The 26,646-nt window shown below is 38.5% G+C and overlaps 1 protein-coding gene across 3 annotated transcripts in view; it reads left to right on the forward strand.

Moving 5' to 3' along the window:
- HOOK3 (hook microtubule tethering protein 3) overlaps positions 1-26,646 on the forward strand; it is a 132,831-nt gene that overhangs the window by 35,940 nt on the left and 70,245 nt on the right. For all 3 annotated transcript variants that reach the window (XM_035270455.3, XM_078347654.1, XM_078347655.1), the window contains exons 5-8: positions 9,034-9,166; positions 15,900-15,967; positions 21,929-21,991; positions 23,286-23,369. In XM_035270455.3, coding sequence (XP_035126346.1) covers positions 9,034-9,166; positions 15,900-15,967; positions 21,929-21,991; positions 23,286-23,369 — 348 coding nt within the window. The remainder of the gene's footprint in view (positions 1-9,033; positions 9,167-15,899; positions 15,968-21,928; positions 21,992-23,285; positions 23,370-26,646) is intronic.

The following is a 26,646-nucleotide window of genomic DNA, read 5'->3' on the forward strand; positions in this document are numbered from 1 at the left end:
TTTTGCTGCACCCATCAACCTGTCGTCTACATTAGGTATTTCTCCTAATACTGTCCCTCCCCAACTTCCTACCCTGCCGACAGGCCCTGGGGTTTGATGTTCCGTCCCTGTGTTCATGTGTTCTCATTTTTAACTCCTACTTAGGAGTGAGAACATGCAGTGTTTGGTTTTCTGTTCTTGTGTTAGTTTGCTGAGAATGATGGTTTCCAGCTTTATCCATGTCCCTGCAAAGGACATTAACTCATCCTTTTTTATGGTTGCATAGTATTCCATGGTGTATATGTGCCACGTTTTTTTTTTTAATCCAGTCTATCATTGATGAACATTTGGGTTGGTTCCAAGTCTTTGCTAATGTGAATAGTGCTGCAATAAACATACGTGTACATGTGTCTTTATAGTAGAATGATTTATAATATTTTGGGTATGTACCCAGTAATGGGATTGCTGGGTCAAATGGTATTTCTGGTTCTAGATCCTTGAGGAATCACCACATTGTCTTCCACAATGGTTGAACTAATTTACGTTCCCACCAACAGTATAAAAGAGTCCCTATTTCTCCACATCCTCTCCAGCATCTGTTGTCTCCAGACTTTTTAATGATTGCCATTCTAACTAGTGTGAGATGGTATCTCATTGTGGTTTTGATTTGCATTTATCTAATGACAAGTGATGGTGAGCTTTTTTTCATATGTTCGTTGGCAGCATAACTGTCTTCTCTTGAGAAGTGTCTGTTCATAACTTTTGCTCACTTTTTGATGTGGCTGTTTTTTTCTTACACATTTGTTTAACTTCTTTGTAAATTCTTGATATTAGCCCTTTGTCAGATGGATAGATTCAGAAATTTTCTCCCGTTCTGTAGGTTGCCTGTTCACTCTGATAGTAGTTTCTTTTGCTGTGCAGAAGCTCTTTAGTTTAATTAGATCCCATTTGTCTATTTTGGCTTTTGTTGCAATTGCTTTTAGTGTTAACAGTTACGAAGCCTTTGCCTATGCCTATGTCCTGAATGGTATTGCCTAGGTTTTCTTCTAGGGTTTTTATGGTTTTAGGTCTTATATTTAAGTCTTTAATCCATATTGAGTTAGTTTTGTATAAGGTATATTGTTTTGTATAAGGTTAGTTTTTGTATAAGTTTCTAGTTTCAGTTTTCTGCATATGGCTAGCCAGTTTTCTCAACACCGTTTATTAAATAGAGAATCCTTTCCTCATTGCATATTTTTGTCAGGTTTGTCAAAGATCATATGGTTGTAGATGGGTGGTGTTATTTCTGAGGCCTCTGTTCTGTTCCATTGGTCTATATATCTGTTTTGGTACCAGTACCATGCTGTTTTGGTTACTGTAGCATTGTAGTATAGTTTGAAGTAGGTAGTGTGATGCTTCCAGCTTTGTTCTTTTTGCTTAGGATTGTCTTGGCTATTCAGGCTCTATTTTGGTTCCATATGAAATTTAAAGCAGTTTTTTTCCAATTCTATGAAGAAAGTCAGTGGTAGCTTAATGGGGATATCATTGACTGTATAAATTACTTTGGGCAGTATGGCCATTTTCATGATACTGATTCTTCCTGTCCATGAGCATGGAATGTTTTTTCATTTGTTTATGTTCTTTTTTATTTCCTTCAGCATTAATCTGTAGTTCTCCTTGGAGAGGTCCTTCACATCCCTTGTAAGTTGTATTTCTAGGTATTTTATTTTCTTTGTAGCAACTGTGAAGGGAGTTCACTCATGATTTGGCTCTCTGTTTGTCTATTAGGGGTATAGGAGTGCTTGTGATTTTTGCACATTGATTTTGTATCCTGAGACTTAGCTGAAGTCGCTTATCAACTTAAGGAGATTTTGGACTGAGACAGTGGGGTTTTCTAAGTATACAATTACATCATCTGCAAACAGAGGCAGTTTGACTTTCTCTCTTCCTATTTGAGTAACCTTTATTTCTTTCTCTTGCATGATTGCCCTGGCCAGACCTTCCAATACTATGTTGAATACGAGTGGTGAGAGAGGGTATCTTTGTCTTGTGCCAGTTTTCAAAGAGAATGCTTTCCGCTTTTGCCCATTCAGTATGAAATTGGCTGTGGGTTTGTCATAAATAGCTCTTATTATTTTGAGATATGTTCCATCAATACCTAGTTGATTGAGAGTTTTTAGCATGAAGAGGTGTCGAATGTTATCGAAGGTCTTTTCTGCATCTGTTGAGATAATCATGGTTTTTGTCATTGGTTCTGTTTATGTGATGGAATACATTTATTCATTTACGTATGTTGAACTAGCCTTGCATCATCCCAGGGATGAAGCCGACTTGATCGTGGTAGATAAGTTTTTTGATGTGCTGCTTGATTCAGTTTTCCAGTATTTTATTGAGGATTTTGACATCAATATTCTTTAGGAATGTTGGCCTGAAATTTTCTTCTTCGCATGTATCTCTGCCAGGTTTTGGTATCAGGATGATGCTGGCCTCAGTTAGCATCTGAGGTAGGGAGGAGTCCCTCTTTTCCTGTTGTTTGGAATAGTTTCAGAAGGAATGGTACCAGCTCCTCTTTGTACCTCTTTTGTTTGTTTGTTTGTTTGTTTTCATATGCAAGCCTACCTGAATGACTCTTTGTACCTCTTGTAGAATAAAGCTGTGAATCTGTCTGGTCCTGGGCTTTTTTTGGTTGGTAGGTTATTACTGCCTCTATTTCAGAACTTGTTATTGGCCTATTCAGGGATTTGACTTCTTCCTGGTTTAGTTGTGGGAAAGGTGTATGTGTCCAGGAATTTATCCATTTCTTCTAGATTTTCTTGTTTATTTGCATAGATGTATTTATAGTATTCTCTGGAAATTTGTATTCTGTGGTATCAGTGGTGATATCCTTTTTTATAATTTTTTTATTGTGTCTCTTTGATTCCTTTCTCTTCGTCTTTATTAGTCTGGCTTGCGGTCTATCTATTTTGTTAATCTTTTCACAAAACCAGCTCCTGGATTCATTGATTTTTTTTTTGAAGGGTTTTTCGTGTCTCTTTCTCTTTCAGTTCTGCTCTGAGTTACGTTATTTCTTGTCTTTTGATAGTTTTTTAAATTTGTTTGCTCTTGATTCTCTAGTTCTTTTAATTGTGATGTTAGGGTTTTGATTTTAGATCTTTTCCTCTTTCTCCTGTGGGGATTTAGTGCTATAAATTTCCCTCTAAACACTGCTTTAGCTGTGTCCCCGAGATTCTGGTACATTTTGCCTTTGTTCTTATTGGTTTCAAAGAACTTACTTATTTCTGCCTTAATTTTGTTATTTACCCAGTAGTAAGCAGGTTGTTCAGTTTCCATGTAGTTGTGCAGTTTTGAGTGAGTTTCTTTCTTTTTCTTTTCTATTCTTTTTTTTTTTTTTTTTTTGAGATGGAATCTTGCTCTGTTGCCAGGCTAGAGTGCAGTGGTGTGATCCTGGCTCACTGCAACCTCCACCTCCCAGGTTCAAGTGATTCTCCTGCTGCAGCTTCCCGAGTAGATGGGATTACAGGCAAGTGCCACCATGCCCACCAGCTAAGTTTTGTATTTCTTAGTAGAGACGGGGGGGTTTCACCATGCTGGCCAGGATGGTCTTGATCTCTTGACTTCATAATCTGCCTGCTGCAGCCCCCCAAAGTGCTGGGAATATGGCATGAGCCACCGAGCCTGGCCTTGAGTTAGTTTCTTAATCCTGAGTTCTAATGTGATTGCACTGTGGTCTAAGAGACTGTTTGTTATGATTTCTGTTCTTTTGCATTTGCTGAGTAGTGTTTTACTTCTAATTATGTGGTCAGTTTTAGATTAAGTGCAATATGGTATTGAGAAGAATGTATATTCTGTTTATTTGGGGTACAGAGTTCTGTAGATGTTTATTAGGTCTGCTTGATCCAGAGCTGAGTTCAAGTCCTGAATATCCTTGTTAATTTTCTGTCTCTTTGATCTGTGTAATATTGACAGTGGGGTGTTAAAGTCTCCCACTATATTGTGTGGAAGTCTAAGTCTCTTTGTAGGTCTCTAAGAATTTGCTTTATGTATCTGGGTACTCCTGTATTGGGTGCAAATGTATTTAGCAAAGTTAGCTCTTCTTGTTGCATTGATCTCTTTACCATTATGTAATGCCCTTCTTTGTCTCTTTTGATCTTTGTTGGTTTAAAGTCTGTTTTATCAGAGACTAGGATTGCAACCCCTGCTCTTTTTTTTCTTTACATTTGCTTGGTAAATATTCCTCCATGCCTTTATTTTAAGCCTGTGTGTGTTTATGAGATGGGTCTCCTGAATACCACACACCAATGGGTCTTGACTCTTTATCCAGCTTGCCAGTCTGTTTTTTTTAATTGAGGCATTAACCCATTTACATTTAGGGTTAATATTGTTATGTGTGAATTTGATACTGTCATTATGATGCTAGCTGGTTATTTTGTCCATTAGTAGATGCAGTTTCTTCAGAGTGTTGACTGTATTTACAATTTGGTATGTTTTTGCAGTGGCTGATACCGTTTTTTTCTTTCCATATTTAGTGCTACCTTCAGGAATTCTTGTAAGGCAGGCCTGGTGGTGACAAAATCTCTCAGCATTTGCTTGTCTGTAAAGAATTTTATTTCTCCTTTGCTTATTAAGAGTAGTTTGGTTGGATATGAAATTCTGGGTTAAAAATTCCTTTCTGTAAGAACGTTGAGGCCAGACACAGTGGCTCATGCCTGCAATCCCAGCTCTTTGGGAGGTCAAGGTGGGTGGATCACTTGAGATCAGGAGTTTGAGACCAACCTGGCCAACATGATGAAACCTCGTCTCTACTAAAAATACAAAAATTAGCTGGGCATGGTGGCATGTGCCTATAATCCCAGCTACCTCGGAGGCTGAGGCAGGAGAGTCACTGGAACCGCGGGAGCAGAGGATACAGTGAGCCAAGATTACGCCATTGCACTCCAGCCTGGGTGACAGAGCAAGATTCCATCTCAAAAAAAAAAAAATATGTTGAATATTGGCCCTCTCACTCTCTTTTGGCATGTAGGGTTTCTGCAGAGAGAGATCTGCTGTTAGTCCTATGGGTTTCCCTTTGTGAGTAACGCCACCTTTTTCTCTGGCTGCCCTTGACATTTTTTCCTTTATTTCAACCTTGGTGAATCTGACGATTATGTGTCTTGAGGTTGCTCTTCTTGAGGAGTATCTTTGTGGTGTTCTCTGTATTTCCTGAATTTGAATGTTGGCCTGTTTTGCTAGGTTGGGGAAGTTTTTCTGGATAATATCCTGAAGAATGTTTTCCAACTTGTTTCCATTCTCCCTATAACTTCCAGGTACACTATTCAAACATAGGTTTGGGTCTTTACATTTTGTTTATTATTTTATTTTATTATTAGAGACGGAGTCTCACTTTGTCGCCCTGGTTGGAGTACAGTGGCACAATCTCGACTCACTGCAACCTCTGCCTCCTGGATTCAAGCAATTTCTCCTGCCTCAGCCTCCCTAGTAGCTGGGAGTACAGGCACACACCACCATGCCTGGCTAATTTTTGTATTTTTAGTAGAGACAGGGTTTCACCATATTGGTCAGGCTAGTCTTGAACTCCTGACCTCAGATGATCTGCCTACCTTGGCCTCTTTTTTTTTACTGAGTTTTCGGTTTTGGGGTACATGTGAAGAACATGCAAGATTGTTGCATAGTTACACACATGGCAGCGTGATTTGCTGCCTTCCTCCCCTTCACCTATATCTGGCCTTTCTCCCCATGCTATCTCTCCCCAACGCCCTACTCCCCGCTGTCCCTCCCCTATTTCAACAGACCCTAGTGTGTGATGCTCCCCTCCCTGTGTCCATGTGTTCTCATTGTTCAACACCCGCCTATGAGTGAGAACATGTGGTATTTGATTTTCTGTTCTTGTGTCAGTTTGCTGAGAATGATGGTTTCCAGGTTCATCCTTGTCCCTACAAAGGACACAAACGCATCGTTTTTGATGGCTGCATAATATTCCATGGTGTATATGTGCCACTTTCCCTGTCCAGTCTATCATCGATGGGCATTTGCATTGGTTCCAGGTCTTTGCTATTGTAAACAGTGCTGCAATGAACATTCATGTGCATGTGTCCTTATAGTAGAACGATTTATAATCCTTTGGATATATACCCAGTAATGGGATTGCTGGGTCAAATGGAATTTCTATTTCTAGGTCCTTGAGGAATCGTCACACTATCTTCTACAATGGGTGAACTAATTTACACTCCCACCAACAGTGTAAAAATGTTCCTATTGCTCCACATCCTCTCCAGCATCTGTTGTCTCCAGATTTTTTAATGCTAGCCCTTCTAACTGGTGTGAGATGGTATCTCAATGTGGTTTTGATTTGCATTTCTCTGATGACCAGTGATGATGAGCATTTTTTCATGTTTGTTGGCCTCATGTATGTCTTCTTTTGTAAAGTGTCTGTTCATATCCTTCACCCACTTTTGAATGGGCTTGTTAGTTTTTTTCTTGTAAATCTGTTTTAGTTCTTTGTAAATTCTTGATATCAGCCCTTTGTCAGATGGGTAGACTGCAAAAATTTCTTCCCGTTCTGTTGGTTGCTGATTTACTCTAATGACTGTTTCATTTGCCATACAGAAGCTGTGGAGTTTGATTAGGTCCCATTTGTCTATTTTGGCTTTTGTTGCCAATGCTTTTGGTGTTTTGGTCATGAAGTCATTGCCTGCACCTATGTCCTGAATGGTTTTGCCTAGATTTTCTTCTAGGGTTTCTATGGTGTTAGGTCTTATGTTTAAGTGTTTAATCCATCTGGAGTTAATTTTAGTGTAAGGTGTCAGGAAGGGGTTCAGTTTCTGCTTTCTGCACATGGCTAGCCAGTTTTCCCAATACCATTTATTAAACAGGGAATATTTTCCCCATTGCTTGTTTTTGTCAGGTTTGTCAAAGATGGGATGGTTGTAGATGTGTTGTGTTGCCTCCGAGACCTCTGTTCTGTTTTATTGGTCTATATCTCTGTTTTGGTAACCAGTACCATGCTGTTTTGATTACTGTAGCCTTGTAGTATAATTTGGAGTCTGGTAGAGTGATGCCTCCCACTTTGTTCTTTTTGCTTAGAATTGACTTGGCTATGCGGGCTCTCTTTTGGTTCCAAATGAAGTTTAAGGTGGTTTTTTCCAGTTCTGTGAAGAAGGTCATTGGTAGCTTGATGGGAATAGCATTGAATCTGTAAATTACTTTGGACAGTATGGCCATTTTCACGATACTGATTCTTCCTAACCATGAACATGGAACATTTCTCCATCTGTTTGTGTCCTCTGTTATTTTGTTGAGCAGTGGCTTGTAGTTCTCCTGAAAGAGGTCCTTTATGTTTCTTGTTAGTTGTATTCCCAGGTATTTTATTCTCTTTGTAGCAATTGTGAATGGCAGTTTGTTCTTGATTTGACTGTCTTTAAGTCTGTTATTGGTGTAGAGGAATGCTTGTGATTTTTGCACATTGGCCTCTTAAAGTGCTGGGATTACGGGTATGAGCCACTGCACCTGGCCAATTTTATTCATTTCTTAACTTTACACTACCCAGTTTCCGCCCAGAGGGCATCACTGTTAGCAGTTTCTTTTATGTCCTTCTAGAAATTGATTTTCCTATTCAGGGAGAAAAATTTAATTTAACCTGGTTGGTAGTATATTTCTGTTCTTGTAATTATTTGATTTCCTTATTATTCATAATAAAACTCACATCTTTGAAATAACTTATAAGGACCTATGCAGAATGCCTCCCCCATCCTGACTCTTGCACCTTATCTTTCGCCCCTTCTGTAGACACTGACTGGTAACCCCTGTGTTGTATCCCCCCACCTATAACTGTATGGTTTGCCCCTTCATTCCAGGACTCTGCTTAGTTTTCACCTTAGCATGGAGGGCTTCTTTGACCATCCATCTAAAATACTAGTCCTTTGTCTGGGCACAGTGGCTCATGCCTGTAATCCCAGCACTTTGGGTGGCCGAGGTGGGTGGATCACCTGACATCAGGAGTTCAAGACCAGCCTGACCAACATGGTGAAATCTCATCTCTACTAAAAATACAAAATTAGCTAGGTGTGGTGGCACACCCTGTAATCCCAGCTACTTGGGAGGCTGACGGAGGAGAATTGCTCGAACCTGGGAGGCAGAGGTTGCAGTAAGCTGAGATGATGCTATTGCACTGCAGCTTAGGCAACAAGAGCGAAACTCTGTCTCAAATAAATAAGGTCAGTTGAATGTTGCCAGCGCCTAGCAGGGCTTGGTTTACCTCCTTGATCATAACTCTTTCTTCACCTCCCATCCATGGAAAACCATGATTCCCAAGTTTTTAAGTAATTATTTTCTTGTTTGTCTTGATAGTTTTACTACCTGTGTATAATCTAGTTACAGAATGTTTAAAATTTTATTTTCTTTCCCTTGCTGCATTATTTACTTTCCTCTGAGTTTGCTTTCATTGTTTTTGTCTATTTTTAATGTTGGAGACTTCTCAGATATCTCGGTGGTCCTTGGTTGTTTGTTGACATTTAAAAGTAAACCACTATAAAAAGCTGATTGGAATCTGAGTTGGGGGTGCTTTTTGAGTGGTACATTTCACTGTAGGATTATCAGGCAGAGATGTGCCCATTTGTCTGCATATGAGTCATTTTGTGTGGGAACACTCAGTCCCCATGAAGAAATCCTTAATGCTCCTCCCTGATACAGGTATTTTGCTGCCAGTGATTTGGGAATCAAATGGAGTGAAGGTGGCTAGTGGGAATCTTACTGTTGGGGACATGAATTTATGTTTAATCTAAGTTCTTTTTGGTACCCCCTAGTTCATAACCTCTCTAGTTCTGCTTCTTCAGAGAGTATACACTCATTTCTTCTTGAAGTACTCAGTTTTTTTTATTGATGTACATGCCACATACCAGATTAGAGACTAAGTTGCTGTGACTCAAAATAGTTATAATTTTGGTATGGGAGGTAAAAATAGAAATTGGGAGTGAAATGGAACATAGTCACTCTGTCCTTGGCAATGAGTTTCTAGTAATAACAAACTAACCTCAATCATATAAATGTAAATGCAATTATAATCCTTTTGTCTCCATTCAGATTTTAGGACAGCAAATTAATGACTTTACCCTTCCTGATGTGAACCTTATTGGGGAGCATTCTGATGCAGCAGAGCTCGGAAGGATGCTTCAGCTCATCTTAGGCTGTGCTGTGAACTGTGAACAGAAGCAAGGTAATTTGTTTCAAGTTAGTGTTTGCATTTAAAATAGTGAAGGAAAGTAATGTATACTGTATACTTTATATATAAATCACCAGTACCAATAATAACATCTGTTTAAGGCCACCCTCAAAGAATGGCATTTTCTATAGCTTTACTAGTAATTTGTTTTTCAGCTTAAATAAATTTCACACGTTAAAGTAAATTAGATTGTGGTGACTTTTTTTCTTTGTGCAATACTACATAATTCCTTGAGTAGATAACTACACTGAATGAAATGAAATTTGCTGTTAATTTGACCACATCTACTTAATCTGGAAAAAATGAGCAGAGACATACAGCAGTTTAATAGGTATTCTGGTCTGTCTTACCAACATATAACAGATGCTTTCAGCTTTTCTTTTTCTTTTTTCTTTTTTTAGGCATATTGTATTTGGGAACCATTTGCAAGTTTATCTCTACTATGGGAAAAAAGAGAAGGAAGAGTATTGTTATATGCAGTGTTTAAATAATAAAAATAGATTTTGAATTGGGGTTCCTACCCCAAAATCTGGCAGATACTCTTCCTCAAGAAATTACTCCCTGAGCTAAATTTTAGATGTTGCCTTGACTACCTTTTAAAGGAAAGAATAGTATGACATACAGCAAAATTGTTTCATATATTTTTAAATAATTGGCAAACTTTTAGAAATACCACAGGAGGCTGGGTGCAGTGGCTTATGCCTGTAATCCCAGGACTTTGGGAGACCATGGTGGATGGATCACTTGAGGCCAGGAGGTTGAGACTAACCTGGCCAATATGATGAAACCTCACCTCTACTAAAAATACAAAAAAAAAATTAGCTAGTGTGGAGGCACACTCCTATAATCCCAGCTTCTCAGGTGGCTGAGGCATGAGAATCATTTGAACCTGGGAGGCGGAGATTGCAATGAGCTGAGCTCACACCACTGAACTCCAGCCGGGGCAACTGAGCAAGACTCTCTCTCAAAAAAAAAAAAAAAACCCCACAGGATATTTTGTATTAACCTACTCTGGCAAGAAAACCTTGAAAAACCTGGGAAACTTTGGGATTAATTTTCATAACAATAAAGACTTTTAAAATAAATTAATGGTATCTATCACTGCTAGAAAATTTTCTCATTAACCATGTAAAACTGAGAACTGTCTTTTATGTTTTCCCATGTTCTTTGTATTGCAATCTAAAATATTTCAAGCTCCCAGAGCTGAAATGACCCAATATATTATTATTATTATATTGAAATATGAGATTAAGAGCATGAGCTGCAGTTTGCATCAGCCTGTGAATTTCAACTCGTTTCCACCTCTCACAGACAGTCTGAAGGACATTGAGCAGATCACTTAATGTCTGTATTTAGTTTTTTAGTAGAATAGAGATTTAGTATAATACCTCCTAAGGTTATCGTGGAAACTAAATGAGATCATGTCTATAGAACAGTACAGTGGCTTGCACATAGTAGGGGTTCACAAAATGTTAGTTATTACTAGAAACTATTATAAATTTTACATATAGTATTTTATTTTATTTTTTCGAGACAGAATCTTGCTCTCTTGCCCAGGTCGGAGTGCAGTGTCATGATCTCGGCTCACTGCAACCTCTCCCTCCCAGGTTCAAATGATTCTCCTGCCTCAGCCTTCCGAGTAGCTGGGATTACAGATGTGCACCACCATGCCCGGCTAATTTTTTTTATTTTTAGCAGAGACAGGGTTTCATCATTTTGGCCAGGCTAGTCTTGAACTCCTGACCTCAAGTGATCCATTCGTCTCAGCCTCCCAAAGTGCTAGGATTATAGACATGAGCCACCACCTTGGTCTATATGTAGTATTTTTAAACATTTTAGTTTAATTTTCTGTTGTGTGCCTTTGTGAACTTTCAGGTAGCCACAATTTGTTAAATGTCATAAGGTGGTGTTTAATGATTTATGTTTATTTTATGAATATATGGAATATAAATTAGTAAAACCACTAACGTAGAATTAGAGAAGGCTATTCTCAGTAAGTTAACTTTTAATTTACAGATTTTGTTAGTTAAATATACTTTTATATTTTTAGCAAATCCAAGCTGACAGATTTGCACTTTGTTGAAGTTACTCGAAGACCAGCTTTGATATCTAGATAATTAATACCTTTTTTTAGTTCTTCCAAAGTGCTTATCTAATATTAAATAGCACTTTTTTTGTTTTGTCTATTGACAACTACTCATTTGCATAGAAATTACTTGTTTCTAAAAACTGCAGTTCAAATTTATCATACAGTAAAGTAGATAAATTTTACCTTAAATTCGTTTTCTATTCTGTATTCAATTTATTTCACAAGTATTTGTTGAACTTACACATTACATTAGGAGCTAGGAATATAGTGTTAGACAGAACAGACAAGTACCTGCCCTCGAGGAACTTCAGTAGAAGGACATTAAATAATGCCACAGATACCTGTATGCTGGGTGCAGAGGTGAGTGCACCGTAGCTTCATCGTAAAGGGGGACAGCCTGGGTTTGAGGTTAGGGAAGTTATTTAAGCAAATATATGGAGGACAATGGGTTAAAAGTAATGTAAATAGTAGAAACCAAATGTAGGAAAGACCTAGGTTATCTCTGAGGAATTAAAAAACCCACCATACTCTAATTGGAGTATAGTGAGAAAAGGATGAAGGAAAATTAGGCAGGACATAGGGGCTATTATAAATGATGACAGCACAGTATATTACTATTACTTACCTTGAAGAAGATGTTTTTTTTTTAAGCCCAAAGATTTTATTCTTGTTTCCCCACCCTCCACCCCTTGTAGTGCAAAATAGATTTCTATTAACTTGTTGTTTGTACTTTTTTGGTGTTATGTGGTAAGTTTAATAATAGACAGCATTATTTTTTTTTTTTGAAGCTATGGCTAATTTTATTCGTCTTCGATTCAGTATTTTTTTAAACAATATTTCTTTCTCTCTAGCCCCATTCCTATTAGATTTTATCATACCATTTTCTTTCTTTTCTTTTCTTTTCCTTTTCTTTTCTTTTCAAGATGGATTCTTGCTCTTTCGCCCAGGCTGGAGTGCAGTGGCACGATCTCAGCTTACTGCAACCTCTGCCTCCTGGGTTCAAGTCATTCTCCTGCCTCAGCCTCCTGAGTAGCTGGGATTACAGGTGCCTGCCACCACACCCGGCTAATTTTTGTATTTTTAGTAGAGACGGGGTTTCCCCATGTTGGTCAGTCTGGTCTCGAACTCCTGACCTCATGATCTGCCTGCCTCGACCTCCCAAAGTGCTGGGATTACAAGCATGAGCCACTGTGCTTAGCCACCATTTTCTTATTGTAAATTTTAGTTTGCTTATTCAGTTTAGCTCAAGAATTAAATATGGAATTTTCTGCATTTGTGATCTGTGTATATTCCTGAAGTGTCTAACAAGTTTTCTGTTGAAGATTAGGAGGTTGGTATACATAAGATTTGAGAGACATTAAATCTCTAAGTAGATGCTTTGATTTCAAGGTAGATGAGAAATTATTTAATTGAAGTTCATTTATATCAGATAATAACTTCTTAGGTATCCTTTTAGAAAATTCATTGATTTCTGGGATTCTCCTTAATCTGAAGGGGTCTTTGGAAGTACATAGCTATTGAAAGTCAGTTAGTTAGGTTTACTACAGAATGACTAGGAAAAGACAAAGATGTTACTTATATCCGTATTCCTATGGCAAAGAAGATGGTCAGTTATGATATTTATTGAGGTTCTCACTCAGACCAAATGTTCTGTAGAAACACCTAGATTGAGTTTCCCCCCAATATTGTATAAATGATGGAAACTTATTGAACAGAATGTTAACATCTCATTTGTCTAGATTTAGGACACCTTCTCCTCTCAGGAACACAGTAGAGTGCTGAGATCAAGTACATGAGTGTCTGAGTGGTTAAACATTAGCTGTCACTGCATATTTGTGATATATAATATAAAACTCACAAAAGCAGTTCCGCCATTTACTTCCTGACTCACTTAGAATGAAATACTTTGCTTGTGTCCTTGTCTGCAGAATAAGGCTGTAAAAGCTGGTTGTCAGAATAAGGATGTAAAAGTTGGTTGTCATGTATGAAAATTTGTGTGTGTGTGTGCGCGCGCGCGCATGTGCATGTGCACACACACACACGCACTTCGTACTCCATAAAGCACTATAGAGATAAAAAGGAGTTTATGTTTAAATATGTTTCCTAATTAGAAGATGTGAAGAACATCTGCTAGGGACGTTGACTCAGTGCACATTTGTCTTGGCTGTCTTCTCAAATTGGGGCAAATAAAATGGTGTTAAGTTTGAAAAAACAAAGAGTAGTAGTAGAAGACACACTAATAATAATATTTATTATTTCCCTTCTGTCTGGTACCAAAAGATGCTTTTTACAGACTTGGAAGCTGAGACTCATAAGTGTTATGTGACTTGCCCAATAATTTCTAGTTGTGAGAGGCTAGACAAGGACAAAAACTCATGTTTCTTCCCCATTTAAACTTTATCCTCCCTATGATAAACTATGCTGTGAATTTTAGACAGTGAAGGGTTCAGGATAAGCTCCCTCACATAGCACACCTCATCCTCCAGCATTGCCTCATAGACACACACCCAGTGATAGTATATCATTTGTATTTTGTACTTTTAAAGATTTATAATTTTTTAATTTAAAAAACTGTACAGTAATGTAGCTCTCATCATCATTTTATCATTTAGCATTTTACGGTGTTCGCGGGGAAGGGCCTTGACGTGGCAACACCGCTTCTTAACTAACGCTTCCCCTCTCACACCTACTAACCCCTCACCCCTCGAGTCCACTCTTATTTCCTTCACTTTCAATAGGCTGTCATTAAACTCTCTTTCCCATTATTAGTGTGGCTGCTTCTTTTCCATGTTCATTGTCTTACTTTGAGAGCTATTTAGTCATCCTCTCTATGCTGGTTTCTCCATAGCCTTTGAATTCTATGTTCAATACTTTTGAACAGAACATCTAAAAGTTCCCTTTTTGTATTCCAACACTCATAGGGTGATTCTCATTAAAAAAATGAAACAAAAAATTGAGCTCAAACTAAAGAATTCTTTTTTGTCTAAATAGTGATTAAGTTATGATATATTCCTATCATTGGCCTAAGAACAGTCCCTGTGATTTAGTTGTCTTATGATTATTTGTACTTACCCAACAATTGATTGGGTACAAGTAGCCTTAGGACAATACTTCCTTAAAAACATGTTTTTGATAAACTAAAGCTTTGGCATTAATCAGAAGTCATAATTTAATAGTATTGTAAAAATACCTTATTAATTTAAATTCTCTATTGGACGGAGGGTTACAGTTGTCATTCCAAATACATGAATCTCTTATCAAAAGAGGACTTTGACAGTTTCATTGTAAGACCCCCTTCGTATATTACCTCAAGGAGTGAGATCTTTTTTATGCATGTTGTTTGGATGTGTGTGGGATTGGAGAGGTAGCCTAAAATTTCCTAATTGCCTTTTTATATTTTTCTTTTTTCTTTTTTTTTTTTTTTGAGTTGGAGTTTCACTCTTGTCGCCCAGGCTGGAGTGCAGTGGCGTGATCTTGGCTCACTGCAACCTCTGCCTCCTGGGTTCAAGCAGTTCTTCTGTCTCAGCCTCCCAGTCGCTGGGATTACAGTTGCCCACCACCACACCTGGCTAATTTTTGTATTTTTAATAGAGATGGGGTTATACCATATTGGCCAGGCTGGTTCTGAACTCCTGACCTGAAGTAACCCACCCGCCTCAGCCTCCCTTACATGTTTCTTATTGTGACATATTTAATATATTTGTTGGAATCCACCTGAACTATTGCCTTTTTATCCTTAATGCCACTTTTTTGTAATCCATTGTTGGATTCGGAAATGGAAACTACTTCCAAGGCTTTTTTAGAAGGCAGGAAATTATTTTCAACTTTGTGATTACTGATAACAAAGAGATCTTTCTATTTTTTGGCAGTGGAGGATGAGTTTGATGCAGTTGCTCCTTTAGCTTCCTGGAGGTGTGGATCATTTATTTTTGTTTTTGACTAGTCAGGTGCCTTTGTGAGAAGGCGGAAGTAGTAGAACAAGGAGTTCTGTCTGTAACTGAACAGTCAATTGTATTAACTCACTACCCTTAGACCAGTCAGTAATTATTTTAAAACCCAGAATTTTACAATATTTGTTTAACTATGGTTTCAATTTGTATCTTAAATTTATCTCAATTCTTTGTCCTAAGCAGCTCTCAGCTTTGTTTTTTTGTTTTGTTTTCTGTAGTAGTAAATATTAAGGCAGAAATAAAACACAGTGCAGCACTTTGATGTCACATAAGAATAAAGCACAGAGTTCAAAGGTTTTTTTTTTTTCTGTAGCAAAGAGTAATGTGAAAGATAGTTTTTAGATTTTAGAAAAAAGTAATATGGAGTTTTTCCCCTCCTGGCTTCAGGCTTTATCATTTCATCGTTTTACATTAGCACATACTCATGCCGATATTCCATTCCTCTGACTATAGCTGTAGCCTCAACTTTAGAAGGAATGGTTACAAGAGAAGAAAAGATCTTAAAGACAGATAAATAGTGCGATGTTTGGACTTCACCAATGGCAATATATTTAATTGTGTATGAGGGATTCCTAGGAGGAATCAAAACACAAGGAAACAACTTACAAGAATTTATGAAGTATGAGCTTTGACTCCCTTGACCATTTTTAACTTGAATGGTGACATTCCAGATTGTTCTTGTTTTCAGAGTACATCCAAGCCATTATGATGATGGAAGAATCTGTTCAACATGTTGTCATGACAGCCATTCAGGAGGTATGTTGGACCTTCATGCTTATAGTTTATGAAAAATTAAAGGAGTGAACATATTTATAAATAATATGAAGTAGAAAATCATGAGATTCTCATGCTCATTTTTAAAGTTTTTACTTTACATTTATGATAGAACTTCTCTTTTTTTTTCTAAAAAATTATACTCATTTAAATTTTTCAGTTTTATTTAAATCTTAAACATTTATTTTGCAGGTATAGATATAACTATTCCTAATTTTTAAAGTGCCCTTAATGAAATAGTAATAGCAGACTAATTGCGAAAGCTAATAATAAATAATATCTATCTTAAACCAGCAGTCTTCCTCACACTGAACTGGTGCTTTCCTGTTTGGCAGAAAATGGATCTTTACCTGCCACCATACCCAAAGCAATTTCTAGATGAATATTTATGTTTTAAATGTAAAACATAGGCCAGGTACGGTGGCTCACGCCTGTAATCCCAGCACTTTGGGAGGCCGAGGCAGGTGGATCACGAGGTCAGGAGATTGAGACCATCCTGGCTAACATGGTGAAACCCTATCTCTACTAAAAATACAAAAAACTAGCTGAGCATGGTAGCACATGCCTGTAGTCTCAGCTACTTGGGAGGCTGAGGCAAGAGAATTGTTTGAACCTGGGAGCTGGAGGGTGCAGTGAGCCAAGATAGCGCCACTGTACTCCAGCCTGGGTGACAGAGCGAAACTCCATTTAAAAAAAAAGTAAAACATAAAACTGTAAAAGTAAAAATGAAATAAAGCCTAATAGCTGGTCGAGTTTAGGATGTGAGAATGTTTTAATCATAAAAGCAGTGGAAGAAACCCTTAAGAGAAATAGAAAAGTGTATGCAGGACATGAATTATGCACCTAACATAGAAAAATACAAAAGACAAACATGAAAAATATTTAATTAAATACAAATTAAGATGAAGTTGTGCCTAAAACCTCTTCACGATGACTTCTGACACCAACGGCCCAAAGTTGGGCTAAACTTCACAGATTTAAAGGCATCACTCTCCACAGACTGCCCATAGTTCAGAGGCCGGCTCCAGGCTCAAGGGTCTCCAGGCTGCCCTATCATATGACCAACTGCCTACAAATTCAAGGATTCCCACTGTCCCCGCACATTCTGTAATTTACTAGAACAATTCACAGAAGTCAGGAGTGATAACAGCTTTATTATAGCAAATAGATACAAATCAAATTAAATGTGTTTCTGAATTTTTAAGTTTCTGTTAAACCAAAACATGCATAGGGTAAGGTCAGGGAAGGTCCCAAATGCAGTTTCTTTTGTCCCCACTCCATGGAAGTAGTATGCAGGGTATTGCCAACCAGAGAAGCTCACCTGAGCTTTTATATCCAGAATCTTTATTGGGGTTTCATTACATGGGTATGTTTGATTGAATCAGTTACCATGATGTCTAAATCAGTTTTCAGCCTTCTTTGTTTCCCAGAGGTCAGGTCGATAACAAAGCCCCAACCTTATAATTACATGATTGGTCTTTCTGGAGTGGCCAGCTCCCATCTGGAGTCATCTCTTTAGCTTAAACTATCTAGGGGCCCACTATGAATAGCAGACAACTCCTATCTCTAGGGAAATTCTTTATTACCCAGCAGAGCTTTTAAAGAGTTCATTGGCTTAGCGGTCAGCACTGATGGCAGGCGTGAAAACTGATACATCTTTTTAAAATGTTATCCCTTTTTATATTATATAAGATTAGATTTGGTCATGTTAAAATACCAAAACATCAGTTACTCAAGCAAGATAAGAGTTTAATTGGCTCTCCAGTGGTCCTGGGTTGGTGGTCCTGGAGCCTCTATAGTCATCAGGAACTCAGCTTTCTTTTATCTTGCTGCTGTGCCATTCTTAATACATGATTCCCAGCTAGTGGTTCAGTGCTGGCTTTCACATTTATATTTCCAGCCAGCAGGAAGGATTGAGAAAAGGGTTATCCACCTCCTGCAAGTAAATTTGCAGGAATTCTCACTCCTGTTTGCCAGGTATTATCCACCTAGCCACATGGGGGAGTTTGGAAAATGGGGTCCTTATTCTAGATAGTATAGACCCAACAAAAATTTCAGAATTCTGTTACTAAGCAAGAACAGGGAAAAGAATAAGAGAACCGCCAACCATTCTGCCTTATTGTTGATCTGTAATTCTACTTTTAGGAATTTATCCTTTAAAAAAATGTAAAATACAAAGATATATAATAATAGTCGTAAGAACCATTTATCTAGCATCTACTGTGTGCTACATCGGACTGTGACTAAGCAATTTCCATTTGTTAGCTCATTTAAAATTCAGTACACTTGCCATTAATGCCTCCAAATTTATACTTAAAATGGTTAAAACGACAAATTTTGTTACATATATTTATCACGGTAAAGAGGAAAATTCACTACAATCCTGTGAGGTATAATTATTGTCTTCATTTTATAAAAGGAAACTGAAACAGAGTTTGAGTAACTTGCTCAGGTTTACACAGGAAGTAGTGACAGAGGTAGCACTCATGTGTAAGCAGTCTGAATCCAGAGCCCATACCTGTAACCATTGTGCTGTATCTTCTCAATATAGTGTGCTTTGGTATTGTTTCCTAGTACTGAAGCAATAGAAATAACTACCCAGCAGTAGGGCAATGGATAAATAAATTATGGTGTAACAGTATACTGGCATATTGCATAGGCATTGAAGCATATCTTTGAAAAATATTTAATGATATAAGGGAAAGCTCATATTAGGTTTAAAAAGGTAGATACAAAGCACATGAACAAAATGATCCCATATCTGTTAAAAATTAAGGTGAGGGAAAACAAACTTACTTAATGTTAACTCTCCAAATAGCTGAATTTTCTTTACACTTTTCTATATTTTTATATTTTTCTATAATGACAGGTGTTATATCTATAACCAGGAATGTTTTTAAAATTAAATCTGTGACCACTTGACTTTCTGTGAATCTATCCCAAGGAATTATTTAAAAACTCAGACCAAGACTGGACACAACAATGTTTATCAAACTATTTCATGTTAACAGAAATGTGAAAACAGTGTCTATCCATTGGTAAGCTAGTGTTTAAATTGTGGTACGTCCATGTGATGGAATAACATATAGTTGATTAAAAAGTGTAAAAGGATAGCTTAGGACAGAAGGAAAGAAATTTAAATGTCAAATGATCAGAATAAGATATAAAGTTGTATATAAAATAGAATCCCAATTAGATTTTAAAAATTGGTTATATGTCTCTTATTTACATATTCATTTTATTCATTTAGCATATACTTATTGAGTACCCAGTATGTACCAGGCACTGTAGTCAGCACTAGGGATACAACCATGAAAAGGATAGACATGGTCTGTTGCCTCACAAAGTGTAAGTCTCATAGGAGATGCTGGAAGAGACAAAGCTGAAAGCACAGTGGGGGATTAGCCTTGGGTGAGAAGAAGAGGCCTTGTGTTGTAACAGAAATGAAGAAAGGAAGGAGTGGGCATGCCTGTCACTAAGTTTATAAGTTAGGATGTGGGAAATTTTTATCTGGAGGCAAGATAGTCTGATGATGAATGTAGGTGAGTTGGTGAGGTTTGAGAAACAAGAACAGTGTGGAATAATCTCTGATGAAAATGAGGCTGCTGGCTGGGGAAAACAGCAATTATTATTATTATTTTTTGAGACAGAGTCTTGTTCTGTTGCCCAGGCTGAAGTGCAGTTGGCCTGATCTCAGCTCACTGCAACCTCTGCCTCCTGGGTTCAAGCGATTCTCCTGCCTCGGCCTCCCAAGCAGCTGGGACTACAGGTGTGTGTCATGAGGCCCAGCTAATTTTTGTATTTTTAGTAGAGACAGGGTTTCACCATATTGGCCATGCTGGTCTCGAACTGCTGACTCGTGATCCATCAGCCTTGGCCTTCCAAAGTGCTGGGATTACAGGTGTGAGCCACTGCGCTTGGCCTATTAGCTATACTTTTTGAGCAGCATTGAAGGTCCCGTTGAGATTGGAAACTTATTATTAGTGACACCAGTTTTGTGGTTTGTCAAATTTTTTTACCCTCAGTAGACTTGACCCTTAAACAACACATATCTACTTTTCTGCAGGTTTGGATTGCACAGGTCTACTTTTATGCAGTTTTTCTCAGCCAAACACAGATGTAATATACATTATTTGCAGGATGTGAAACCCACATCCCACAGGGGCAGCTTTTCACATAAGCAGGTTCTTCAGGGCTGCCTGTGGGGCTTGAGTGTGTGTGCATGTTGATATATGCCTGAGTCCTAGAACCAGTTCCCCATCTATACCGTGGGATGACTTTAGCAGTCAGGGTATAGGTAGCATGTAAGTAGTTGCAGTTGGATTAATCTTGGATTGAGATTTTGCCAGTAAAAAATAAATAAGGTAAGAGGAGAGTTGAGGATATTGACAAAAGTCGTAGAAGGACATGAAATCTAGAGAAAATAATTGGATAAACAAATGATGAACCTAGGAATCTAAAGTAGAGAGGGGACAATTCCCAAGGGTAGACAATGTTAGCAGAAGAAACAGGAGTAAACTTTAGGTGAGCAAAATCAACAGTGTTCACTATCAAGTCTGAGCTAAGTGAGGGAAAAAGTAAAACAATGATGGGCTAAGACTGAAGGACAAGGAGAAAGTACTGAAGGATGGGGACCAGAAGACTTACTGATGTTGAGGAACAGATAAAATTAAATGAGAGGCCTAGGATGAGTGAGATGGTTGTGCTCAGAATAGGATACCTAGATTTTTATTGAGAGCTGTTGTTGGAATCACAAGATCTCAACAGTATATCCCTATGTCTCTTTTTCTTTTAAGAGATGTGGTCTTGTTACATTACCTAGGCTAGAGTGCAGTGGCTATTCACAGGTGTGATCACAATTCAGTGTAGCCACCAACTCCTGGTCTCAAGCATTCCTCCCACCCCAGCCTCCCAAGTAGCTGGAAATAGAGGCATGTACCACCACACCCAGCTATACATCCCCACATTACTGACTGCCCCTCTCCCTTTTGTTCTTAAAACAGAGTACAAGAAGGGAACAATAGAAGATGGGGGCCATTTGAGTCTCTCCCTAACAGTTGTAATAACCAGAATTCTGTTCCCTTCTCCCCAGAGATCCAGAAAATCTCTGGATCTTCTTTCTTTGCACCATAAGGGTTAGGGAGTTAGTGTGTGTGTGTGTTATCATTAAACAGTAGCCAATCATTTTGGCTAATTATTGATGTCTTCATTTATTCTTTAGAAATGGTGTTGCTATTTTTACTGAGAAGTCACTATTTTTTTTTTTGAGACAGTTTCACTCTTGTTACCTAGGCTGGAGTGAATGGCGTGGTCTCGGCTCACCACACCCTCCACCTCCTGGGTTCAGGCAATTCTCCTGCCTCAGCCTCTTGAGTAGCTGGGATTACAGGCACGCGCCACCACGCCCAGCTAATTTCTTGTATTTTTAGTAGAGACAGGGTTTCACCGTATTGACCAGGATGGTCTTGATCTCTTGACCTCGTGATCCACCTGCCTTGGCCTCCCCAAGTGCTGGGATTACAGGCTTGAGCCACCGCACCCGGCGAGAAGTCACTATTTTTAAGTATGTAGCCACATTTTAACTTTAAAGACTTGTCGTTTTTTTGATGAGAATAAGTGATACTAGATTCTTATGGCTAGGCTTGCAGTGAAAATGAACATCAGAATTTAGACTTAATTTATTATGTTATTTCCTTTTTTTTTTTCTCTCACCCTGTCTTACTGTGCTGATAACCCTCTAATTTTAAATGAAAGCATTAGTCTGGAGTGGGGACAAAAAAAGTTCCAGACTCAAAAGCGTTAACATAAAGTGTTTTATGTGTGTGTTTTCATTTCAATTTTTATAATTCTGTAGTGGCTGGGTGTTCATTTTCTTGTGTTAAGTATTTTATTTAGGATGTCTTTTTTGCTGCATAGTTATATTCATTTAAATCTTAATTTCAGCTGATGAGTAAAGAATCTCCTGTCTCTGCTGGAAATGATGCCTATGTTGACCTCGATCGCCAGGTATATAATTTTACCTTGTTTTTATTCATGAAAAGTTGAAAAGGATAAGCTTCAGATGTTAATGAGAAGAATGGATTAAAATTGCTTTTGGATTATATTGATGTAATTCTTTATATTTTACCTAAATTTTTAAGAATATATGCTGTTTTACTAATGAAATTTACATTTATAATTGTTTATAATTTATAATAAAATGCAGTTGCAATTAAAGTGCCATTGCATAACCTACTTTAAAATAGGTTAATCTTTTAAGTTTATTGTGACTCCTGTTTTCTAGTCATAAATTTTTATTTTTCTGTTAGTGATAACAATGTGCCACATTTAACACAATAGATGTTATAACTTCTTATGATTATGTGAATTATAAGAATAAATTCATATCATCTAGGAAAATGAAATATACAGTTGTCGTTTTCTAGGAAAAAGCCATGTCAAATTCCTGGAAAATGATATAAATTTATTTTTATGATTTATATGTAATACAAAAGATACTTACTTTTATTTCCTTTTGTCAGTTGAAGATATCTTCTCAATTCCACCCCTCATTTCTGTGAAGTAAAGAATAATTAAACTATATTTTTAAAGGAATCCTGCAGTGTATTTTTGTGATTTTAACAGAAAAGTTACTTTGTACTTCTAAATATCGCTTCTTAATGAAGTGTTAATTACACTGTCAGATTCTGTGTTCAAGCTATTTTGGACATCTTTCGCAATACAGGAATAGAAATCTTTGTATTGTTTGTCTTCTTTTACTTTTTCCCCATAGTTTCTAAATGTTTTTCAGGAAAACCTTTGGACATGTTGCAATTTTAACCCATGCTTTAGTTTTAAGCCCTGCACACATTAGGTATTTGTTCTAATGCTCTCCTTCCCCTTACCCCAGAATAAGGTTTTAATATGACTAAAACATTTGTATTAAAATGTCTAGCTACATATTTTAACAATTAAAACCCCTATTCCTTTAGCACTTACATATTTTACAATGGAAAAATTTCTCAGTTATTAAAGGATCAACTTTACAAGAATCAAATAGTCTAGATCAAAGAAGATGCATAAGAAAACTTGATAGACAGAATGAGCCAAAATCAAATGACAGAAACGACAGGACTTAGAGTAAAATAAATTAAGTTAAAAGTGCTGTCTTTGTACTCTTGCACAGGATTCTTGATTTCCCCCTGCATCCTTTTCTCTTCAGGAAAGAAAGCGGGGAAATGTTTTAATTCTGTGTTGAACATATGAATTATTAATTGCTGCCACTTCAGATTGAAATGTTTATCTCTTTGTTTCTAACCAGCTGAAGAAAACTACAGAGGAACTAAATGAAGCTTTGTCAGCAAAGGAAGAAATTGCTCAAAGATGCCACGAATTGGATATGCAGGTAAGAGATTTGTTCTGTGCACCACCTCTTTGAAATGTGCCACTGTAAGTACCACTAAACGTACTGTGTACTGCTATATAGTACATATTTTTAAAATTTTATTTATTTATTTAGAGACAGAGTCTCCTTCTTGTCTCCAAGGCTGGAGTGCAATGGCGCAATCTCAGTTCCCCGCAACCTCCCCCTCTCAGGTTCAAGCGTTTCTCTTGACTCAGCCTCCTGAGTAACTGGGTTACTGGTGCATGCCACCACACCTGGCTAATTTTTGTATTTTTAGTAGAGGCAGGGTTTCGCCATGTTCGCCATGCTCATCTTGAATGCCTGACCTCAGGTGATCCACCCGCTTTGGCCTCTCAAAGTGCTGGGATTATGGCGTGAGCCACCACACCTGGCCTTAATTTTATTTTTTTGAAACAGTCTTGCTGCATCACCCAGGCTGGAGTGGAATAGCATGATCTGGGCTCACTGCAACCTTTGCCTCCTGGTTCAAGCAATTTCTCCTGCGTCAGCCTCCCAAGTAGCTGGCACTACAGATGCCTGCCACCATGCCTGGTCTTGAACTCCTGACCTTCTGATCTTCCCACCATGGCCTCCCAAAGTGCTGGGATTACAGGTGTGAGCCATTATGTCCAGCAGTGCATCTTAACTATAATGCAACCCTTTTTTAGGGAAAAAAAGGTGGGGCGCAGTGACTCAAACCTGTAATCCCAGCACTTTGGGAGGCTGAGGTGAGCAGGTCACTTGAGGTCAGGAGTTCGAGACCAGCCTGGCCAACATAGTGAAACCTCATTTCTACTAAAAATACAAAAATTAGCTGGGTGTGGTGGCAGGCACTGACCAGCTACTTGGAAGTAATCCCAGCTACTTGTGAGGGTGAGGCAGGAGAATCACTTGAACCCGGGAGGTGGAGGTTGCATTGAGCGGAGATCATGCCACTGCACCGCAGCCTGAGTGTCAGAGACCCTGTCTCCAAAAAAAAAAGAAAAACAGGTTTCTGGTTAAAGATGGCAGACTGAGCAAAGATGGTAATGTCCTTTCTTTCCTTTCCAACTCTGTTAAATTTATAATAAATGACTTGAAATGGTCTAAACCCCCACAAAGAAAGAAGAGACAGAGAAGGGATGTCAGCATAGACGAGGCTTTTTGGTGTACTAGTAAACTGGCTCCCTGGAGGTGTGAGGGAGATTCTAGTGTTTGCAAATTTCAGTGGTATAAATACTCTCACAGTGGCTGATTTCAGGATATTAGTGGTTTCACAGCAAGCTCCAGCACAACACCAGTCTTCATCCACCTCCAAAAGCCAGAAGTAAGTTAGAAAAATGCTGGATGGCTGAAAGGAGCAAAGAATGTATTGGCCAGGGACACCTGTGGGTAATGGAAGGAGCTGCTGTAGTAGAGCCCCAGGTAGACCATAGGTATGGTGGTACACTGAAGTGAGGCCATGACCAAAAATGTTATATAGAATAGTTAAGCTCCTCATTTGTGTCACCCACTACATAGAGACTGACCTGTAGCCAGGGTCCAAATTAGTGGATTCTTTTCTTTTTCTTTCTTTGTTTCTTTTTATTTGAGACAGAGTTTCGTTCTTGTTGCCCAGTCTAAAGTGCAATGATGTAATCTCGGCTGACTGCAACCTCCATCCCTCCCTTAAAGTGATTCTCCTGCCTCAGCTTCCTGAGTAGCTGTGATTACAGGCATGTGCCACGACGCCAAACTACCTTGGTACTTTTATAGCCCAACTAACTTGGTACTTTTAGTAGAGACGGTACTTTTAGTTTAGTTGAACTCCTGACCTCAGGTGATCCACCCACTTCGGCTTCCCAAAGTGCAAGGATTGCAGGCGTGAGCCACTACACCCCGCCTTAGAGGTTCTTTTCTAAAGAGATTAAACAAAGGCAAGTATAGAGAGGTTAGAGTGAGTGACTGGGCACGGTGGCTCACATCCCTAAGCAAGTCCAGTACTTTGGGAGGCTGAGGTGGGCAGATCACCTGAGATCAGGAGTTCAAGACCAGCCAGACCAACATGATGAAACCCCATCTCTACTAAAAATACAAAAATTAGCATAGTAGCCGGCACCTGTAATCCCAGCTACTTGGGAGGCTGAGGCAGGAGAATCACTTGAACCCGGGAGATAGAGGTTGCAGTGAGCCAAGATCATGCCATTGCACTTCAGCCTAGGAGATAGAATGAGACTCCATCTCAAAAAAAAAAAAAGAGAGAGGTTAGAGTGAGTATAGTATTACAGCTTAAGATCCTTTTTGTTTTGACCTTTCTGGGTTCCCTAGATAAAAGCCAGCTTCTCGTGGATAGGCCGTAAAGTAATGCCCGTGAATGCAGAGCATCCTGTGACCTACGCTGTTCACTGATCTTTTTTTTTTTTTTTTGAGATGAGTCTTGCTCTGTCGTCAGGCTGGAGTGCAGTGGTGCAGTCTCGGCTCACTGCAACCTCCGCCTCCTGGGTTCAAGTGATTCTTGTGCCTCAGCCTTCCGAGTCGCTGGGACTATAGTTGCATGCCAATGCACCCAGCTAATTTTTGTACTTTTAGTAGAGATGGGGTTTCACCATGTTGGCCAGGATGGTCTCAATCTCTTGACCTCGTCATCTACCTGCCTCGGCCTCCCAAAGTGCTGGGATTACAGGCGTGATCCACCGCGCCTGGCCACTGATTCTTAAATCTAAAGAATACCTGCATTTCAAAAGAGAAAAGGATCAATATAAACAGAAAACTAGCCCTAGCTGAAATAGAGAAATTTTAGGGAATAGGAGAGATTTTTGTTTAATCTGTTTAATACCCTCAATGAATATATTGCACCTATAAAATATGAACAAGATGCTGTTTTAAAAAGGAGAAATCAGACTGGGTATGGTGGCTCACACCTGTAATCCTAGGACTTTAGGAGGCCAAGACGAGTGAATCACCTGAGGTCAGGAGTTCAGCCTGGCCAACATGATGAAACCCTGTCTCTACTAAAAATATGAAAATTAGCCAGGTATGGTGGTGTGCACCTATAATCCCAGCTACTCAGGAGGCTGAGGCTGGAGAATTGCTTGAATCCAGGAGGCAGAGGGTGTAGTGAGCCAAGATCATGCCACTGTACTCCAGCCTGGATGATGGAGCAAGACTATCTGGAAAAAAAAAGAAAGAAAAAAAGAACACCAAAGGAAAATCAAAGCTAAAGAAACACTTAAGTATATAAAAATAAAACTGTTCAGCTGGACATAGTAGTTCACTCTTGTAGTCCCACCTACTCAGGAGGCTGAAACAGGAGGATCAC

The sequence above is a fragment of the Callithrix jacchus genome, chromosome 13 (genome assembly GCF_049354715.1).
Source record: "Callithrix jacchus isolate 240 chromosome 13, calJac240_pri, whole genome shotgun sequence".
Taxonomy (NCBI): Eukaryota; Metazoa; Chordata; class Mammalia; order Primates; family Cebidae; genus Callithrix; species Callithrix jacchus.